This window comes from Urocampus carinirostris, chromosome 12, assembly GCF_059441175.1.
Source record: "Urocampus carinirostris isolate Australia breed hairy pipefish chromosome 12, RoL_Ucar_1.0, whole genome shotgun sequence".
In the NCBI taxonomy this organism is placed as follows: domain Eukaryota; kingdom Metazoa; phylum Chordata; class Actinopteri; order Syngnathiformes; family Syngnathidae; genus Urocampus; species Urocampus carinirostris.
In genome coordinates this window covers 14804160-14821460 of record NC_142360.1, presented here as the reverse complement: position 1 = coordinate 14821460, position 17301 = coordinate 14804160, and the positions used below count along the sequence as shown (strand labels likewise).

At 37.8% G+C, this 17301-nt stretch overlaps 1 protein-coding gene and 1 pseudogene across 1 annotated transcript; both read right to left on the bottom strand.

Annotated features, from left to right (window-relative positions):
* Nucleotides 1-4861: 4861 nt before the first annotated feature.
* LOC148355032 (regulator of G protein signaling 5-like) lies at nt 4862-7558 on the bottom strand. Its single transcript, XM_088349158.1, has 5 exons — nt 7420-7558; nt 7195-7278; nt 7053-7114; nt 6768-6934; nt 4862-5425 (listed from the first exon to the last, which is right to left on the bottom strand). Exons 1-5 carry the CDS (start codon nt 7461-7463, stop codon nt 5228-5230), a joined length of 555 nt encoding a protein of 184 aa, XP_088205284.1. The 5' UTR covers nt 7464-7558; the 3' UTR covers nt 4862-5227.
* A 5962-nt stretch (nt 7559-13520) lies between these two features.
* Nucleotides 13521-13639, bottom strand: LOC148355031 (5S ribosomal RNA; annotated as a pseudogene).
* Nucleotides 13640-17301: the final 3662 nt, after the last annotated feature.

Here is a 17301-nt window from a genome sequence, read left to right as displayed (position 1 = left end):
AAGAGGACAAAAAAGAAAAGAGGAAAATGAAAAAAGAAGTAGGACAAAAAGTAAAACTCAAGAAAAAGGAAAAAAAAAATGAAAAAGAAAAAGAAAAAGAGAGAGAGAAAACGAGAAAATAACATGTTTATAAGAATTTATTTTTTGTCTTTACAGTATTGCTTTTTGTCTTTCTTCCCCCCTTGTTTGCTTTATTTCCTACTTTCCCTGTTATTCGCGTTTTCCTTTTTTGCCACGTTTTCTTATTCTTTATCCCTATTTTTTGTTCGTTTAAAAATATATATTACACTTTTTTTTTTTCCATTTTTGTCAAAAGGCTCGATAAAAAATAGAAAAAAGGGTGCTTTTGCTCACTTTCAGTCTCATTTGTTTGTAGTCTTCCTTGGACTCATTTTGGTTGCACTACACATTACAGCTACATCGTGTAAACACATATAAAACACTGTCCCTTTAAGAAGCGCTGAATGTTTATATCAGCGCTGTTTTTGTTGCAGACACCATTTTGCCCAACCTCACCAGTACCCTAACTTCAGCAGGACCCAACTCAATTAAATTTGAGAACCATGCTTTACAATATAGAAATGTACATGTATATATTCCATTTAACTTCATCAAATGCTTATATATAGTAAGTAAAATTTAAATTGTTTTAAAAACATGCATATCATTTCAATAAACTATACATTTCATTTAAACAAATCGAAAGTCTCCAATTTGGTACTGCATTTGTTACTGAGCATTATTGATGTTCATGCTGCCATGCTGCATTTGCATGCTAGATGGCAGCGTGTGCCAAAAAATACAAAAGCACTAACTCGTCAGAAGTTTGCAATCAATGTATAGAGCACCACTGCTTTAGAACAACGTATGTAGGGATTTCAACTCGCGACACCTCATCAACCACAAATCCTAACTACTGATGCTGCATTGAATTCTGTGTGATTCCTTCCGCTTTCAATCGAAACAAAGACCATTCCCTGCAACTGGGCTGTGGCGCTCTTGAGCAAAGAGCAATAGCAAGACTTACACATGGATGCAAATATGAGGCAATCAAAGTGATGTTGCTGGATTGGAAAATGCCGTTCCATGAGTGCCCAAATGGGGTAAGGTTCTGTCCGTCCCCGAGGGAGAGTTTGATTATGCAGTAGGCCTGGAGCCAGCTGTTCCTCTCTCGACTCTGCACTGATGACATCTGAATACGCAAAGTGGACAATCGGGTGATTGTTATAAAAAAAAAAAAATTACCTAACTGAAATGCTGACATTACCATTTTCATGAGGACAAATTAGATAACTAACTTAATACCAGCCCCGAAAGAGGCAATCCAGTTTATTCTCAAGACGCATATTGTGAATTTCAATGTTTAAGGCACTGCAACGATTTCCACCATTTTTTGCAATTTATGGCCACTGGTCGATGACGACTGCAAACAGTTGCTCCGCTTGTCATAAACTTTTATTGCCGGCTGTGTTGCGTTCTTGCTGTCGCTTCTCTCAAAGTGCTTCCTGTTTCCTCTTGGCGCCCTTCCCTAGCTACAACGACTCAACAAAACACATGCTGTTGCTGCTGGGTGCATTGGAAATAGAACAGACTCAAGTATTATTGGGTGACCATGTACACACAGTACTGGGTCTCATGAGAAACGACACATCTCTGTTGACGTTTTAAGGTTGTAGACGACTGTAAAAATCCTCTGTAGTCAATTTCATTTACCTACCTACCTACCTACAAACCCATCTACCCACCTACCTACCAACCTACCTACCTACCTACCTACTTGCCCACCCGCCTACCTACCTGCCCATCTGCCTACTTACTTACCTAATTACCCCTACCTACCTGTCTGCCTACTAACCCAACCAAACCATTCACCCGCCCACCTACCTACTGAAGGATTTTTATACCTACCTACCTACCTACCTACCTACCTACCTACCTACCTACCTACCTACCTACCTACCTACCTACCTACCTACCTACCTACCTACTTACCCACCCGCCTACCTACCTGCCCATCTGCCTACTTACTTACCTAATTACCCCTACCTACCTGTCTGCCTACTAACCCAACCAAACCATTCACCCGCCCACCTACCTACTGAAGGATTTTTATACCTACCTACCTACCTACCTACCTACCTACCTACCTACCTACCTACCTACCTACCTACCTACCTACCTACCTACCTACCTACCTACTTACCCACTCACCTACCTACCTGCCCATCTGCCTACTTACTTACCTAATTACCCCTACCTACCTTTCTACCTACTAACCCAACCAAATCATTCACCCGCCCAACTACCTACCTACCTACCTACCTACCTACCTACCTACCTACCTACCTACCTACCTACCTACCTACCTACCTGCCTACCTACCTACCTACCTACCTACCTACCTACCTACGTACCTACCAATGAACCTATCTACTTACCCGCCTACTTACCTGCCCATCTGCCCACTTACTTACCCAAGTACCCCTACCTATCTGTCGACCTACCTACCCACCCAATCATTTACCTGCCCACCTACCTACCTACCCACCCAATCATTTACCTACCTACCTACCTACCTACCTACCTACCTACCTACCTACCTACCTACCTACCTACCTACCTACCTACCTACCTACCTACCTACCTACCTACCTACATACCTACCTACATACCTACCTATCTATACGCCTTCCTACCTGTCTGCCTAAAAAAATGTAAAAGATGCCATTTCTACAAAGGGGGGGCTGAATGGTTAGCGCTTCTGTGGCACAGTTCTGAGGTCATGAGATCAAAATCAGCTGCCAGCCTTCCTTTGAAGGGTTTTCGTGATCTCCCTGTTCCTCTGGACACTTCAGTTTCCTCGCAATAATGGTAATCGGTAACTCCAAATTGTCCCTAGGTATGAGTGAGTGGTTTGTTTGTCTCTGTGTGTCTTGCAACTGGCTGGCAACCGGACCAGGTTGTCCCCTGTCCACTGCCCAGAGATAGCTGGGATGGACTCCAACACCCCCCCTGACCCTAGTGCATATGGATGGATAAATCAACTCACAAGATTTAATTGAAATGAGGCACTGTGGCAAAACATAATTGTATGTGTTTTGAAATAATGGCAATCGCATGACTAGCTTATGAGTCAGTTGCTAAAGAGACATTTGCAAACGTGTGTCACATTTATTGGTGGAGACAAATTGACAATTAGGCTCACTGCACGTGCAAGGAGATAGAGACAGAAGCCAAGCAAACAGGATATGCTATGGACATACTGGAAAAGAACTTAATCGATCATCGAATATTATTTTCATTATTTGCCAATTGAATACCAAGAGCCCGGCTTTTAATGTCAATCATGCTCAATGCCCTGTTTAGACCCCTCTTATCAGTTACTTGTAGTGATGTTCATGCCTGGTGCGGCACAGTCAGATTTACGAATAAATTAAAGTACATCGTATTAATCAATTGATTGGCAATGCAAGAAAGTAATATAAAAACCAAAGCAAAGAAAAAAAAGTTTTTCGTCTAACCTTGATTTATACATGAAGTCCATGCTCCTTTTGAATAAAAGCTTTAGTAGATAGATAATTCTCCAGTCAATTCAATGAGAATAAAACATAACTGGATGGCTCGACTTGTTATCTAGCTAATAATATTACTAATTCTATTGTTCGGGTCTAAGGTGTGCGCTAACTAAGAATCCACTATCACCTTCTGCCATGAACTGCATGCCTCACTTTCCATTTTTAGATGCTCAGCACTGTGATACCTTACATACTAATTATGTACAATAACATTCCTAGTGAAACTTGAAAAATCAGCAATTTTAAGAAATAAAAACAGTAAACATGTCTTCTATATGTGTTCTGTTTTACAAAGGCTGTCCTTTGCACAGTCTCACGAGCTGGAATTAACAAGTTTATTGGAGAGTAAAGGGATTAACAAAAGAGACTCCACACTTGGGAGGATGGGAGAAACAATAAACACAAAATAGAGTCCCTGGCAAACTCACTGATTGCAGGATATAAAAAAGTCTTGAGTGGGGCACAAACAGGCAATAAGCAAAGTCAGTAAAAACATGTAAAGCAAATATCCTACGCTTTCTGCTGTCGGCACAGTCATTATATGAAGCAGTGTTAATGAGCCTCAAGTGTGGGTGGGGGATATGGGAGGTGGGGTGCGGTTAAGGGTCCTATGGTCAATTGTGGACTGGTGCCCTCAAGAGGCTGGTGGCATGCTGGATCTTATTTTTTTTTCATTTCTAATTGAATGTCTTTCTTTTGTAGACCTTTATATCTACCTATTTTCTATCTTTTCATTCAATGAAAATCAGTTTGGGCTCCCAATGTGGATCTCTTTAAAGACGTACGTCGTTTGAGGTGTCCTTAAAAAGTTTAAAGTTAAATATTTTCTCTATTGATTTGTTAACAATGGCCAGCTGAGTTCAAAGAGTCCTTTGCCCTAATCTGCTTTTCTTACTTAGTGTTCCGCTTCGAATTAGGTATGAGGTATAGAGGCTGAATTGAGTGCTGGAGAGTGACATCCCTGTACGTTCTTTTTTATCTCTATTTGTCAGCATTAAGATATTGAAAGTAAGAAAATATCTGCCTATTGTATAGTCCAAACACCAAGAAAAACGAAAACCAAAAAAAAAAACACGTTTATTTGAGTGCGTCCAATAAACGCACATACTCACACTCGCATCATGAATGAGCTGACCGAGTCTGCAATCATGACTTTAGGCCAGGAGATGGAGGCATAGAGTAATACGGTTCCAAATTACATACATTTCCTTATATATATATTTGAGTGGGTCATTAAATAATTCATTGACTCACTGATTGATAGATGAAAATAATTAAGCACACCATTTCAACTATATTCTCAAGTTTATTTGCTGTCATGTAAAAATACAACCTTTTGTATAAATATCAATATAATATATTGCACAGCCTTCATTTTGTAAAAATGCACAATACTACACAGTATAAACATAAATATGAGAGTCATATTAAATTCAGTGGTGGACTTTGACAGACATTACAAACACAAACGTTTGCCATTAGACAAAAACAAAAGTGCTTAGTGTTTCTCACTAGCTTCTGTGGTCTTGTGTTAACCCGTGACTCTCCAAACTACTTCCGGTAGAGTTGAAAATCCCAACTTTCCACGTTTTCCAGGGGTTGTTTTTTTGTGGGACACTTCTTGGCCTTTCTGTGGAACAGTCAATGAGGGTTCATGGGCGTTTTGGGGTCTTAGTGCTGGGTTTGGCTTGACTGAGCATGTCCCTGAAAGCCGGGGAACGCAGAAATCGCGGGTAGCAGTCTTTGGCCATAAGCATGTAAATTCTGTGCTGGGCTTGGTCGAAGCAGTGCGGCGACGGCGAATGCATGTAAGCTTTGGTCAGGTCACGAGTTTCGTGGTCAATGTTGATCTGAAAATAAAATGGCAAGGTGAGACAATTGAGTCCAATTCTTGAAAATTCATTTTTTTTCCTCACTCATTTAACGATACATTATTCCCCAATTGGTTGAAAATTTGGTTAATAGGTAACTTTTTGAATTCTTAAATATAATGTTTTTTTCTATTAAGACAAACAGTGAAACCGAAGACAAGTACAGGATTTTCTCATCTAGCGAATTGTAATTCGTTTTTCTAATTTTAAAGTGTGTAGCATTTGACTCAAAATGTGCTGTATGGTGTAGATCAACTGAAAAGGAGCAAACAAGAGTACAAACTACGGCAAGTCAAAGTGACCAAATCACAGATTTTTTTCCTATTGTTTTGCCCAGACTTTCCCAAGGTTTTTATTTTTCAACCCGTGGCAGCAAGATGGTGGACAATCATGAGATCTCCCTCTATGTGAGCCTCATGTTATGTAAAATAAATACTCATTTATTCATCTATTTCCAAGAGTATTTAAAAAAATGCACATTTATATGATCCTTATTGCATTTTTGCTTTTTGTATCATTTTTATTTGAATCATTTTTTTGACCACCAGGCAGCGTTAAATAATACAATGTCCCTTTAAGTATTTTTCTTATTTCTAATCTCTGGTAGGACAAGTTTGCTTATTGTATATTAGTTTTTTATTTTTTATTTTTATTTTAAATAAACAAGATAAAATGTACAAGACAAGAACTATAACTCAAATGAGCAAAACTATTTTTTAATATAATTATATTATTGACTGCCAGTGACAAATATGAACATCAAATATATATTTTATGCAGGCCTAGCGGTGAATGCGTTGTGATTGTACTGAATTAAAATGGATCAAATCAATGGTAATTTGACATATTTTGAGATCGTTAACGAAATTATACTCAACATTACAAAGAAATCCCATTTTAAGTATATAATTCTTGTATTTCAGGTCACTTTATATATATATTTTTCTAATAAAATAGAAAAAAAGTCTTATCTAGCAGGTGAGAGAGATTTCTCCTTATTAAAAAAAGTATATTTTATCAAGATTAGAAAATAATACTTATAATGAGCAAATCAATCCCCAAAAAGCTATTGTATCTCAGACTAATTTCCTTAGGGGGAATTTATGTTGCAGTGTATAAAATATAAGTATCCCAATAATTAAATTACAATGAAAAGGTCAGTACAATATCGTCCTTTTGAAAAGATGATTCACTTTAACGTGTAATACATGCCATAAAGTTAAATATTTTTTGGCACTATAGATATGAGTACAGTTTGTATTGCATGCTTGCACGCATTATGATGGCAACCTAAAATTACAATGCCGAGCATTTCAATTACCTCCCGGGGAGCGTCACTGCTGATGAATTCGTTATATATTTTCTGGGCTTTGGCAGGTAGTTTTGCAAGAGATTTGGTGCTCCTGTATTCTTCACATGCAAAGTAGAACGCAATGTTCTCTTCGCTGAATTCTGATATCAGGAAGGCGGTGAAAGCGCACAGTCCATCTGTGGGCACAAAATGAATGACATTAGTAAAGGAAGGAAGAAGAAATGCTTGCTGCAGCTGCAGGAGAGAGCCCCCCTCCCCCCAGACACTTTCCCTTCCACACAATGAAGTACTTACATTTGCTAGACAACAGTTGCTCAAATGATCCTTTCCACCTCAAGCATTCCTCCAGGGTTGGCCTACAACAAACATGGCATTGTAAGGACTCACATCGGAAGAATTCATGAGGGGAAAAAAGACTTGTGAAATTGGAGCTTACTTGTTTTTTCCCATTTTGCAGAAGAAAACAGGCCACTCAGATTTCTGCCAAATGCTTCCCAGCCTTGCTTTTAGTTCTTTGGCCCTGCAGAGAGAAAATTCAGATGCTGCATCTCATTTGGAATTTGACCTTGAATGGCGAGCTAAAACAGCACGAATAATTCATTAGACTGCTGGACCAATCCATTAACAAACACCTTGCGAAGATCTGAGGAGCTTTCCATACCTTTCCAAGCAGCAGGTAGGCATGGATGCGAGTCCTTTACACATACTAGCAGAGCGCAGCTGAGGTTTGTCTGTCCTATCTTGAGCAGCGGGTACAAATCCTTGCAACGTCAGATTGTGTCTGAACTCTGCAAGGACAGAAAGCTTTATAGCGTTTGCCCCCGCCAGACTCCGATGTGTCATCAGACCTTGCAGCCAATCAGAGCACGGGAATGGGACTGAGGCTCATGATGAAGTCACCGAAAGAAGGAGGACATCTCTTAAGAGTGCCTGGAAACGTCTGTCGAATGATAAAATAATAAAATAAAGCCGTTGGTTTTGAACCCGCTTTCCCTAACATGTCCCCGGAAACAACCTCACATCTTTTGAAGCACTGAAAAAGCAATTTGGTCAGTGTTAACAATTTATTGTAGCAGAAATCTAATCAGTTTTTAGCATATTTATCATTTTATACATTATTTTTCTCATGTTTTAAATACATTCATTTTTGATAAAAACATATTAGAATAGGGCTCTCCAACGAGTCGCCCTTGAACCTGTTCTGAAAATCCTTCACCAGTGCTGGGTCATTGTGATTTTCCAGTGAAAGAATTTATTAAAGAGTTTGACTAGGTCTAATTACGTTACAGACGATGCCCTACTTACGAACGAGTTCATTCGTAAGTTGAATTCGTTCGTAAATGTCTTCAGTGTTGTATTTTGGATGTTTAAGGTTTGTTTAAATAAACATTTCATAAAACAATATGCTCTATAAAAATAGATAAAGTTAAGTTTAAGTTACCTTTGGAAGATGGGCTTCAAGAGGTCCTCCTCAGTGGTAAAAAGTGTCCAAAAAAAAGTGTTTTGACTATTTTCCCAACCCTCTCAAGCTTTCTTATTCCCACTTTTATTTCAAAAGAAACGGCTCGCCTCTTTACACTTTACACCGACCGTATTGAACGGATGCACGAGATATTAAACAATAAAAATCTCAAAGTTCTTGGCACGCTGGAGATAGTATAGACATAGACAGTATAGAATGTTGACACACGAACTAGGAAGAGAAAGCGGATTTTTTTTTACTTCTGAGTGGATGCTGGGTGACCTCTTACAGCGCCACAACACGCCGGTAGCGGCGGGAAGAAGCACTACAGTAATGTCCTGTACTCTGAAAAAGGTGCACACAATACACAATCTAACTTACAGCAATATCTGGATATTTTTTGACATCCCGAAAAAATATGTTGGTATCTACCGTTTTACGGAATTGGAATGGTCGCAAGTAGGGGAGCGTCTGTACTTCCAATAATTAACCTTGTAATAATGTAGTAAAAAATAGTAATTACAAGACATATGTTATTTTAGAAATGCAAATCAAACTGGGTATCTATTACACTAACTGATTAGAAAAAGTAGCTTTCAGCTTGAAAAAGGTTGGAGACCCCTGTTTTAGAGTACCAGCTCAGTAGCCTAGATGGTAAGGCGCCCGCTTTGAGACTGGGAGGTCGGTGGTTCGCGCCCCGGCCGAGTCATATCTAAGACTTAAAAAGTGGTCGGCGGCGCCCTCTGTTGGCTGCGGCTGCATCGGCTCGCTACAACGGGTCAGGTGCAATCGACATTTCGTTCTGTGTACATTGTTACACAGAATGACAATACAAGGAAATTATTATTATACCAGCTCAGTAGCCTAGATGGTAAGGCGCCCGCTTTGAGACTGTGAGGTCGGTGATTCGCGCCCCGGCCGAGTCATTCCTAAGACTTAAAAAGTGGTCGGCGGCGCCCTCTGTTGGCTGCGGCTGCATCGGCTCGCTACAACGGGTCAGGTGCAATCGACATTTCGTTCTGTGTACATTGTTACACAGAATGACAATACAAGGAAATTATTATTATTATTATTATTATTATTATTATTATTTACATACAGTTAGGTTCTAAAGTGTCCAGTAAAAACAATCAATTCTTAATTCCTTACATTTTTATTTGAATATGGGAAAGAAAAGTTTTTATATCAAATACATAGTAAAAAATTCTTACTTCATTGGAAAAAACATTCCGCTAATTTTAATTACAGTTTTCTACAAGTACACTGTGTAATATTTAGAAACTAAATGGCACTGTGTTGTCTAATGCAGAAAAAACAGAGTGTCAAATGAGCACAGTATAGCAGAAAGATACCAGATTAACATGGCGGCGACTACCAGGTATGGATCCCGCTATGTAAAAGAAATACACATTTCTCGACCAAGAATATTTATAAAATCTAACATTGGTAAGATAATTATAAATCAATGTTGTTGATTTATGTATCACAAGAAATCACTAAATATTAAAAACAGTCTCTTGAAGATGTTTGAACTAATGTGACAGCATGTGTTGCCTTCGGGTGGCACTGTTTTGTTTCCTGCCCATCAGCCACCTTGCTTCCTGGTTCCGCCCATCAATCATCCTCACCTGTTGCCGATCAGCATTACCTTGTCTTTGACTCCATCCTTTGCTCCTGCACACTCAGGCTCCCATTTTTTTAATGTTTTAATTTATCTCGGTTACATGTTTTTTGGCAACAACCAAACAACTATTTTTTTTCTCGTTAATTTAGGATATTTGTTGATAAATAAGCAACATTCCAAATAAACTAGCAGGTGGTAGAAGGTCTGGTCATTAAAAAGTTATTTTTTTCCTTATGTTAGAAGAAAACATCTCTTCAAATTGGCAACATTTTTGACCATCTCTTAGGTAATGCAATTTTACCTTTTTTAAGGATATTTTGACTCATGTTTGTGATAAAATATTCTAAAACAAATAAATCTATTCTAAATAATTATTTTTTGGACTTACAATAAAATAATACTTTCTCCCTTCTGGTGGCTAAATTTACTCGATTTATGTATAATATTTTAGATATTTTATGTTGTCATTTATCTTATGAAATCATTTTTAAATTGGGAGAAAATATATCAGGCATAGGGTAAATAATTTTGCCCATTTGAAGAAATATTTTTTCCAAGATTAGAACATAAATTATATATCAAAAGCAAAGTGATCTACCGTCTGGTCAGTAAGACAATATTACTTATTTCAAGTATCAATTATATATGTTTACCTAAAAAGCAAACAAGTACTTTTCCAAACAAATAGACCAATTTGTCTTAAAATAAGCAGTATTTTCTGCCAGTTAGGAAATAATGTATGTTTTGCAGCCAAAAGACCATCTTCAGTTGTCTTGTTTAGCATTTAGTGGAACATTTTACTCAATTGAGTAATTTATTTCTCTAATGTGGGTCAAAAATGTAATTCAAAATGAGAAATTATTTACCATCCTTATTTGAAAGAAGATTTTTTTTCTATTCTCTCAGTGTAACAAGGTAAAGTACCTTAAAATAAAAAACGTATACCTAAAATTAGCCACATTTTCTGTCAATGCAGTAAGATTGTTTGTATCAGGATTTCTTTCACATATTAACTGTAAATGCAAAGCTGCTCTGTGATTTATGGAATACTAGAAACATTTGACGTGTTATACATGCAACAAAAAAATACAACACTTGTGAAGCAGCTCCATCGACTACTTTTGCTTGAAATTAGGTACTGTCGTTTTCGAGGAACGCTGAGAAGGAACTGGATCAGACCAGAATCTTCATACTATCAAAATAGTGCTAAAAGGTAACAGTATGTGGCATTGTATTGAACCAAACGAGTTACATAAAGACGCTGCTGAAGGCAATTCGAGGAAATTCGAGCACAGCCACCACTGATTTTTTTACCATGAAAATATTTACCGTCGTTCTGGTTTTGTCATGAGTCCATATGTAGATTGATTGTATCAACAATTCTATGCTTTTAAAGGAAGTGTTGAGTTAAAGGTGTATAGGCGCTGTACAATGAACTAGTTGACTTGATGTAGTAAACCAAAGCAAATGTTGTGAGATATCTGTATGATTCCTCAGAAAAAACATTGATTTCCACAAAATTCACTTTCTTTCCAGCATATGGCATACCAAGCCCACTGATGTTAGATTGAGTCATTTAATATGAATTTGATGGCCTCTCTCAGAACAGAGCCTTGCATGTAAAAGCATACAGTATGTCCAGTACCATTGACTTAGTCAAGGCTTGATTGCGCCGATCGTCAGCAGGAAGTTAAAGAAAAAAAGTTACCTTGGGGAATCCAGCCACCCACTCGAGTCCTCAGTCGTTGATGTCAGCCTTTTGTAACGAATACAAAGAATGAAAGGTCAATGGGAAAAAAACAACGGCTATCCGAATAAAATAAATATTCTGTATAGTATAAAATCGTGTTGCTAGCAATGCTGAGCTTCTCTTTGTGCCATACCCTTTCTGTGCTGTTGACGTCCTTGACGATGTTTGACTTTCAGAATCGTGTTCTCAAATGAGTTTTACCTCATTCAATGAAGAATACAAAAATATATGCATTAGGTGAATATTTTCGAGTCATTGACTATTACCTGGGATCGGTGACCTTGAAATGGATGTACACTTGATTTATAAGGTGCTCTTCTTCATCATGAAACATTGCCTGTTATAGACATCTCTAGGTTCCTCTGGAAAAAAAAACAGCTTAGACTGAACATATATTATGAACTGTATGGCCTTTACTTTGAAATACTTTTTTTCCCCTACAATAGTTGCCATAGGCTACCGGGTAGAGTGCATTCACATGAGCACTCTGCATTTTCCTCATACGAACAGTGTCACCAGTTTGTGATGTCATAGCATGGGTGGCCAGCCTACTTTTGGTTGGTTCTTTTACATCATATCATTCTGACCACACTCAAATTGTACAGCTCAAGCTCCATCAATCAAATACTTTGGGAACAACTGATACAAGTTTGCGGGGAGTCTTACATTTTCTTCTTATTTGATGCCTGCCGTCTTCTAGAACCGGCATCACGGGAAAAACAAAAACAAAAACCCTAGCATCAAGAAACCTTGAGAAGATGTTGCACATGAGGTAACTCCCCTTAGAGGATGACCAGGCTGCAATGGATGTTGCAAGGGTATCAACAGACAATAAACAGTCATTGTCAACGATAAACATAAGTAATAACTGAAATCATAAAAAAAGTCCAGTTGACTACGACAAGCTCCCTGTCTAACCACTTCAGTTTCACCAATAGGATCTATCGGTCAAGTCAACCAGCTGTAGCTAGTCTCACTGTTATCCATGGTTGGGAGGATGACTTTAAAAAATGAAATCAGTAACGTTATCTGAATACTATAATATCAAAGTAATGTAACTGGATTACTTTGGGATTACGTTTGGCTTACTCCGAAACAAGATATGCTAATAAAAGACAAAATAAACTCAATTAAAAAAAACAACAAAGTTTTGGTTCAGATAAAAGATCAATATGACCTTGAAAAAGAGAGTATACCAAGATCCGGTAGTTGTTCTTACTTCGACAAAAAAGTGCTCGCATTTTAACCAAGCAATATAGTGTATTGAGCGAAAACGGCGGAGAAAATATGCTTTGTTTCCATCCCATTACGAGCATATCAAGAACCCTATATTGTTTAAAACACACAGTGTTCTACATTTTCAACACACTATGGGACTTCTTGTTATCCCTCCCTGCCTCTTTGGTGTCAGTAATTGATATTATGATAGACACAATTCATCAATGAGTGCATAATGTATCTGTAAACATAAGACAGACGTGAATGAGTGCATGAAGTGAATGAATGGATGGATGCTTGACAGAATGCTGTGGAAGAGGGTAGATGCTCCAAGACATTGCATTCATCATTCCATTTATTGTTGCAGTTAAATAACAAGGCACTTTTCTGTTTTTGCGACATTTTTGGTCATAAAGTCGTTTTTTGTAGGCAGGCACCCAGTGTGCTGCGTGTGTGTGTATGTGATGTATATATATATATATATATATATATAGGACATGCACAAATGTAAACAAAGCTAATTCAAATGGGGAAAATAATTCAAACTAATGCACACTGGACTCTGATATTGCCCACTGTAGTGGGCAACATAAAATGGTTTCAAATAAAAATGATAATCCTGTAAAGTAATCCATCCATCCATTATCTTCACCACTTACCCTCAGTAGGGTCGCCATCTTTGGCCAGTGGTTGCGAGTCAGTCGCAGAAGAATACAGCACCTGCTATTCCCAGGCTGTCTCCAATCCAAGTACTAACCAGGCCCGACCCTGCATCACTTCTGAGATCGGACAAGATCAGGCGTGTTAAGGGTAGTATGGCCGTAAGAGCAATCCGTATTTTTACAAAATATACCTGTAATTTGATAACAGTTTTTTTTTGGTATCCTGATTACGTAACACCCTTACATGTATTCCGTTACTAACCAATCCTGCCGTTATCATGTTAAATGTTTCAACTCTATTGTGGCTGGACATTCCCCGTCTTACATATTTTTTGTTCTAAATGTAAGTTTGAAATTGACTCCCTCTGTAGTTACTATGCCTCTATTATGTCTTCTATAAAAAAAGTTACATACATATTTGCCTAAGTCTAAACAAAACAGTAACGAACAACAATTATTTATTTTTTCTCCTTCTATATACGTTTGTGCGCACGTTTTCTTCAGGCTGAAGTCCTGCCTGAGATTACTTGCGGCTATCTGCATGCAGGCACCTCATTTGTCACCAACTCTTCACCTAATAAAACCTGAAATTTCTTTTTACCTCTTGATGTTCATCAAAGGTATTTCGGGCTCAGTCACATTGGCAGGAAATCTCATTCGGAACTCAGCGTGTGTTTTCTTCTGATCCCTTTAAAAGCAAATAACGGCGGATGCGAAGAGATGCTTCTTGGCTTTTAAGTATTTTTTTTATGTGAAGCTTTTGTCGCTCGAGAGATTGATCAAATATATTTGAGGGTAGTGCTGGTCTCAGAAACTGAAAACACGGCAAGACCAGAGTGGTATTAAGGACATGCTTTCTAAGCAGATTGAGAAGACCTAAAACGAACCCTATTTTCATTTCATCAAGAGGCTTTCATTGAGAAAACTAGGTCAGGGAACAGGTTCTATTAGTACAAATTGGAAGTGGGTTTGTAGTCGATGTGTAGCATACAGGAAATAATTGTCCCATGCAGGTAGTTGCCTTGCATGGCTGACGCTGCTATCGGTTTTGATGAGACAAGAACTGGTCTGACAATCCCAACCTAACAATTAGACTCAGCCCAAATCAAGGTGAAAAACATTATTTATTAATTAATAAAAAGCAGTTTATAATAAATAGAGTAGAATATGTATGTTTTACCTTTTTTAAAAAAACAAAATGAACAGCAAGATAATGAGACCTCAAGGAATAACACTCTCTTCAATGTTCATTTAGATCCATTGACAAATCCTAAATGCTATTTTTAGCACACTCAACATGCACAAGCAGGAAATGAAAAAGTGCAACATTTTTGTTCGGCCTTGTGTTTCCTCTAATGTTCTGTCTTCCACAATGTCAATTGCGTTATCCCTATTAGCTAACTGCTGCGAGAAGATTTTGTCGACAGTGGGCCAGAACAGCACGCATAAAATGAAATGCAATGTTGTGACCACGATCCATTATCACCAGTCGACTCTTGAAAGAGCAAATTTGTGTCATGCAAGACACTATCTCAGGTCACCTATTACTGGCAGAGTGCATGTTAAAGATCAGGGAGTTCCACTTGGTGGGTTTTATCATAACACAGGGGTTTCAAGTGTCCATTAACCACAACAAACAGATTGCAGTATCTGGATTTTGCAATGCTCAACATGTGAAAATATTTTTTACCATTTTCTTTTGTATCGGGTGTCACCTCATTTTTGCAGGGCATTATCACCATATTCTGTTAAAGAGTTAAATAGGTTATTTATCTATTTTTTCTTAGAACATTTTTGCCATGGCAAAGGCCTGTGACCCACTAAAAACCATCCCGTGACCCACTTTTTGCTCACTGGTCACAACCCACAAGTTGAGAAACATTGTTTTAAAGGATCAGATGTAGGTGTTTTGGATGAAAGGACCATCTAGCCCGTGGCCGACAAATGCCTGTTCTGTTCGCACAACCAAACGTTTTATAGATCTGTGTTTTGAAATGTTTTTCAATCACCGGAATCATCACAATCTGTAGTAGTAGTTTGTGAGTGAAGAATTGTGGCTACTATACCTCTTTAATGTCCTGGCAGAGTTTTTACATGTGTAGTTAATATGGTGACCTACATGTGTTGACTGTCTGCTTTACCTCTACTCGCAATTTCCCAGTCTTCTTTTTATTTTGAGGAGCCTCCTTTGTCTACACGTGAGTCACAAGCTTCATTGAAAATGTGAGCTTCATAACTGTTCCACTTCTTGAATAAGGAAGTGAAACAGAGTCGATATTTCTTTGCAGCCAGCTGGCATATGAGCTATTTGTATTTCAATCAGTGTGTGTATATTTTGTCCTATATATTTAGGTGAACTAATTGTAGAACCTCAAAGGCATTTGATCAAATCTGTAACAAGAATTAAAACATTGTGGTGAAGAACTGGTTGAACAATGTGGTGAAAAACTGACTATCATGGTCCTGGTTGGGCTTGAAATAAAAACAGAACATTTCAACTTAAAACATCACTTTTCTTCTTTGGCGGTTAACAATGGTTAAAACCATCACGTTGCATTAACACCACCATTTAGATATGTTTCTCCTACTTTTCTCCTTACTTAGCTTCCAACTGATCTTTATAAACATATATATATATATATATATATATATATATATATATATATATAAAATATATAATTTGAAGGTTATTCTCTTTTTTTCGCAATGCAATTTACTCTCTGTAAAGCACCGGTTCCATTGGCAGCAAAAAAAGCCCCACAGCATAATACTACCACCACCGTGCTTGACGGTAGACATGATGTACTTGGGATCAAAGGCCTCACCCTTTCTCCTCCAAACATATTGCTGGACATTGTGCCTCGATTTTTGTTTTGTCTGATCACAGAACTTTCCTCCAGAAGGTCTTATCTTTGTCCATGTGATCAGGAGCAAACTTAAGTCGAGCCTTTGGAGCAAGGGCTTCCTTCTTGAACGGCAGCCTCTCAGTCCATGGAGATGCAAAACATGTTTGACTGTGGACACTGACACCTGTTTTCCAACAGCTATTAATTCTTGGCAGATCTGCTTTTTGGTGATTCTCAGTTAAATCTTCACCCTCCTAACCAATTTTCTCCAGGCAGCAGGTGATAGCTTGCGCTTTCTTCCTGATCGTGGCAGTGACAATGCACTTTATACTTACAAACAATTGTTTGCACTGTTGCTCTTAGGACTTGCAGCTGCTTTGAAATGGCTCCAAGTGACTTTCTTGACCATGCTAAGAAACTCATTTCACTGACACAACTTTGTAAATTGGTAATTTGTGTTGCTGTATGTATATATTCGACCTATATGGTCACTTTTTCTGTTAACCCATAATAAGGTAATCAAGGAACCAAACATCCTCATGAATGTTTTTGTGAAAAAGAACATTTTGTTCCAATCACTCTGTGAGAGAAAAATCTAGTAGAAATAACTAGAAACTCAAGAGAGCCATGACATGTTCTTCACAAGTGTATGTAAACTTTTGAAAAAACGGCAAGATCACAGAGTGATATTAAGGACATTTTTTTTAAGCCAATTGAGGAGACCTAAAAAAAAAACCCTATTTTCATTCCATCAAGACGCTTCCATTGAGAAAACTAAGTCAGGGAACAGGTTCTATTAGTATAAATTGGAAAAAGGTTTGTAGTTGCGGTGCGTGACCACAACTGACTATATATACTATATATATAATGTAAATTTATATATACATTTATATATTATATATATATAATTTATATATATAATACATATAATTTATAATTTAGCGCTTCCTAGTCATCATAAAAAAAATCAATTGATTACAA